Below are 4789 nucleotides of genomic sequence, written 5' to 3'. Positions count from 1 at the left end.
TGACGACGGTTTCACCCTCATTTCGCGAGGAGATGGAGTCCGAGTACTCATGGAGGCCCTTCAAGTCTTGAGGTTCCGGTACAAGCAGGAGCGTCCGGACCTCGTGGGGAACGTTGTTACCCGCGTCGAGGAGCTCACCTTAGATGATCTTGACACGGAAGGCGAGATGTGACTCTTGTATCGTCTTCTGCGCAATTTCCTCACCAGTAGCAGTCGTTCTGTACATAACTCGTATTGTATATATAGCCCGTCTCTTTCCATACGCTCACAGTCGAAGCTGCGCGCATCTGAGTACCATATAAGGCCCAGCCGGTCAGCCCATCAAGCTGGAGCTGGGTGCGAGCTGGGCAGCTGGCTACGAATCAGCTGGATGCCGGCTCGGCTGGATCCGGCTGGCTTGCCCCACTTGATCAAGCTCCACCGGCTTGGCTTGGCTGGCTCGAATTGGCGGCAACACTAAAGCAATGAGACAATGGAGTCGGAAAAGGGCGCTTATCTGATTCTGTTAGCCGACATTCGCGGTTCCCAAAGAGGCAAGATGTCCAGCGCCTGTCTTTGCGTTCAACTTAGACCGCAACCACCATTGTCGTCCTCTCTCATTATCGCAATCACCCTCATCGTTCCTCTGCAGAGCCACAATACTCGCTGAAACCCAGTTTCCTTGCTACAGCTGCGGTGTCTATAGTGATCTACGTCGTCAACTACCACCTGCATTATGGCGACGGCCACTGTGGAACTCGAGCATGATGAATTCTGTCGTGCCTTCTTCCCCTACCCTGGACAGACGACTCCGACGTGGCTGAGATCTCGCATCGACTTCCACATGTTGAAGAGCGCGGATGCGCTGTCTCAACATGATCTTCCGGAGCTCTTCGTAAGTGGGAATCGCACACAATTGATGGTTTTGCTGACGACGTCGATAGATCCAGGCAATGAACCGCCACTGTTTTTCTTCCAGTTCGACACTATCGACCTATACCTGTGACTTTGACACCGAATCCACAGGTCCAATAACTCATGCTGCCATCTTCCGTGCCGAGGAGTCGTCCAGCAAAAGGCCACAGTCTTGGTTCGATCAGAGCGTCCCTGTCGTCTTCGTCCGTCATTTCACCGGTGGAGATCCTTTCGACCGCACACAGCTCGACGACGAGTATGGAGTAATGAAAGAAGAGAGCCAGCGAGTCTTCAAACATCTCACCAAGACCGTGGACCGTCTGTTCGCCGCTCAGCAGCGCGTCTTCCTCTACATGCTTCTCGTCATGGGCCGTAGGTGTCGTGTTCTACGTTGGGACAGAGCGGGTGTAACCGTTACGCCGGCCTCTGACTACTACGAGAGACCTCGCCTACTTCGCGACTATCTGTGGCGCCTTTCTAACATGGAATCGTCTGCACTCGGTTTTGATCCAAGTGCTACCCGCGTTCTCCCTGGCGACGTCGACTTCGTACGGATGGATTTCTCGGCGCTCCCGGACCCTACCGATGCAGACCACACCGAGCGCGATCTCACGGACGAAGTCCAGGAGCCCTCGACTTTCGCATATGTCCGCGCCATGTTCCGCGCCTCGCTCGCTTCCGATTGGCCTCGCTATCGGCTCCAAGTTCCTGACGGGAAAGAAACCCGCAGTTTCCTTGTCGGGAAACCTGTCTTCCGGGCCGATGGAGTATTGGGTCGCGGGACCCGCGGCTACGTCGCTCTTGACTGCGAGACGCATCGGTTTGTGTGGCTCAAAGACACATGGCGGGCAGCGTATATGATTGCGCAGAGAGAAGGGGACGTCTTGCAGAAGCTGAATCAGGCGGGCGTGGAATATATCCCGACGCTCGTTTGCCACGGCGACATCCTTGACCAGAGCACCAAGACCTTTGACTGGTGGGAACGCATCCATGCGCTCCCATCCATCCCGTCATCGTCCTCTCTCTCAACCGACGTCTCTCACTCCTCATCACGCACCCTAGTCGATCAACAACCTGTCGGCAAGCGGAAGAGAGCAGAGGATATTGGTGACGACACCAGCCTTCGGCGATCAAAAGGCCCTCTCACTCCCGACGTATCAGGACACTCGGGGTGCCCTTTGCAAGAGCACAAGCACTACCGAATAGTGGTTGAAGAGGTGGCCATACCGCTCAAGAAGTTCCGGAACGGAAAGCAGCTGGCTTCAGTCGTACTTGACGCAATTCAAGGTACGTCCTGGGGTGACCCTGAGGTGAATCTCTCGCCAACGACCTCTTCCGCAGCACATTTTCAAGCATCCACGAAGCCCCCGACTCCCGTTCTTCATCGCGATATTAGCTCGGGGAACATACTCATATACCCCAGGGTCCGGCGCCTCGAGGACGGCACGAGGTTAGCCATGGTTTGGACCGGCCTCCTCGTAGATTGGGAGCTGTCGAAGCCCATTCATGGTGAAAAGGCGTCGTCCAAAGCCACCCAAGCAGAACGTATGGTGAGAGTGTCCCTTACCGCGTCCGCGAAGCTGTGACTGATAGAAGGTGACTAGGGGACGTATCAGTTCATGTCGGTCAACCTCTTGACCCGCCCATGGAGTCTGGTCAAAATCTCGGACGAACTGGAATCGTTCTTCCACGTCCTCGTGTACAACTCCGTCCTCTACCTTCGCTCCAACTGCGATTGCCGCACCTCATACATCGACAATTATTTCAACGACTACGCTGGCCCAGCGCGCGCTCACACGTGCGGGTGGAAGTCGTTTGCCGTCGAGATCGACGACTGGCTTTGTACGCAGGTGCCCGATAGGAGTAGGCTCCTCTTCGATAGTCCGATGGACGACGTCTTTGGCGAGATACACAAGTGCTTGAAGGCGCACTACAAAAGCCTCAGCTATGACCTTGTGCAAGCGGCTCCTCCACGCCCCAAGGTGGTACGTCCTCCTCTCTCAGCCGACCTGAAGTTGCGCGCTCCCGTCGACATCTCGTGCCTGAGCATCCCGGAGGACATCGTCAAGAAGTTGAAAAACAGGCGCGTCAAGCATTTCCCGCCTCCAGACCCCACCCCGACACAGGAGGATAGGGAACGAGCGCGGAGGATCATGGAGCATCAGTTCATGATCGAGCACATCGCCAGGATACTCCGGAGTTCCCAGTGGCCTGAAGACGACCGTGTCGCTCCGGCTGAGGAATGCGCCCCCTCGTCCGACGATGCGAGGGCGGGCGTGCTTGCTCCAAGTACGACGCTCAGGAGCAACAAGCGGCGGCGGATTGCTGGCCCCGAACGCCATGTTTCCTTCCCCGCCCGTCTTCATGCGTCAACGCGCCGTACGCGAGTCGCAGCGTACACCGTTCCGGTTTTCGTGAGGGTGTAGCGATCTAACGATGTTCACGACGACGAGTACCTTCGTGCGTAGCATCCGCCACGGTGACGTCTACCATGTCTCCCGTCCTCTGTACATGTATCGACATCCCTCCCTTTCCATTGAACCTCTCGTCTCGCTATCGTATCGTGCTGGGTTGCTACTGTTGTGGAAGTCTATTGCTTTACATCCTAACTTATAACGTTTGCAGGTTTATTCTTCTCTAGATCTCTCATTCTATATAGTATCTGTAATGGTGCTGATTCTGTGGTATATACAATCTGCGCCCAAGGTCACACTGAGCGGATGTTCCATAAGCAACCTCTCACCACAGTGTCTCAACATCGGATGCAGACGTACCACGTCTTACACGCGCGCGCGTCTGTCGCTCATTCGTGTTCCCTCTCGTCAGTTGTGAGCGCAATATTCAATGTTTGGACGGATACAGACAGTACGAGCTCGATGGGGATTCTATCATAAACGGTGAGAAAACGTATTTGCCTAAGCTATCAAACACGCATCCCTTGAACCCAATTGATATATTATGCGAGCCAATGGTTGGTTCCAGTCACCTACCTCGGAAAAACCTCTCTCCATGACTCATAGACTTCGATCCCTGCGTTGCCGGTGATACCAAATGTTTGTGCACTCCAGTGTTGCTTCATGAGTCTACATCCATTTTGCACTCAAACTGGGTATAGATATTGACGGTAGGCCCGAGCAAGCGCTTGATCCTAAGTTGAACTCGGTCATTGACTACACCGTTGTTCCTTGATCCTCACTCATCCTAGACTGCTTATCATCGCTGTCAGGGTACCGCTTTCTGCCGGAGATCTACTCACATTTTAATCGCTACGTCGGGGTGCATCCGTCGGGTGGTAGAGCACCAGGACGGACGCATCCAAACTACTAAATACCTATAGTATACTCGTATGACTTCTGCTGCAAGATTAATTACGATTTTCCAATAGTAGTGGCAGAGAGAGCGAGGCGTCTACTGTATAGCGGTTTGACGTAGGTAGTGTTGCCGCCACTGATTCGAGCCAGCCAAGCCAAGCCGGTGGAGCTTGATCAAGTGGGGCAAGCCAGCCGGATCCAGCCGAGCCGGCATCCAGCTGATTCGTAGCCAGCTGCCCAGCTCGCACCCAGCTCCAGCTTGATGGGCTGACCGGCTGGGCCTTATATGGTACTCAGATGCGCGCAGCTTCGACTGTGAGCGTATGGAAAGAGACGGGCTATATATACAATACGAGTTATGTACAGAACGACTGCTACTGGTGAGGAAATTGCGCAGAAGACGATACAAGAGTCACATCTCGCCTTCCGTGTCAAGATCATCTAAGGTGAGCTCCTCGACGCGGGTAACAACGTTCCCCACGAGGTCCGGACGCTCCTGCTTGTACCGGAACCTCAAGACTTGAAGGGCCTCCATGAGTACTCGGACTCCATCTCCTCGCGAAATGAGGGTGAAACCGTCGTCA

General features: G+C 54.6%; 1 protein-coding gene across 1 annotated transcript; it reads left to right on the top strand.

The window, feature by feature from the left end:
• The first annotated feature begins 720 nt into the window (after positions 1 to 720).
• DICSQDRAFT_89330 (uncharacterized protein) lies at positions 721 to 3723 on the top strand. The gene is made up of 4 exons (XM_007367781.1): positions 721 to 874; positions 924 to 2181; positions 2236 to 2444; positions 2499 to 3723. The coding sequence occupies exons 1-4, from the start codon at positions 824 to 826 to the stop codon at positions 3318 to 3320; spliced, it is 2340 nt and encodes a 779-aa protein (XP_007367843.1). The 5' UTR covers positions 721 to 823; the 3' UTR covers positions 3321 to 3723.
• Positions 3724 to 4789: the final 1066 nt, after the last annotated feature.

The sequence above is a fragment of the Dichomitus squalens genome (genome assembly GCF_000275845.1).
Source record: "Dichomitus squalens LYAD-421 SS1 unplaced genomic scaffold DICSQscaffold_28, whole genome shotgun sequence".
Classification (NCBI taxonomy): Eukaryota; Fungi; Basidiomycota; class Agaricomycetes; order Polyporales; family Polyporaceae; genus Dichomitus; species Dichomitus squalens.
Note: the sequence above shows the minus strand (reverse complement) of the source record. Positions and strands in the feature narration are given on the sequence as shown.

What these genes read in the sequence shown, in the direction of transcription:
- DICSQDRAFT_89330 (XM_007367781.1), top strand. Translation starts at nt 824, where the DNA reads ATGTTGAAGAGCGCGGATGCGCTGTCTCAACATGATCTTCCGGAGCTC. An exon ending in ATGATCTTCCGGAGCTCTTC is followed by an intron (nt 875 to 923) that starts GTAAGTGGGAAT and finishes CGACGTCGATAG; the next exon opens with ATCCAGGCAATGAACCGCCA. An exon ending in CGTACTTGACGCAATTCAAG is followed by an intron (nt 2,182 to 2,235) that starts GTACGTCCTGGG and finishes CCTCTTCCGCAG; the next exon opens with CACATTTTCAAGCATCCACG.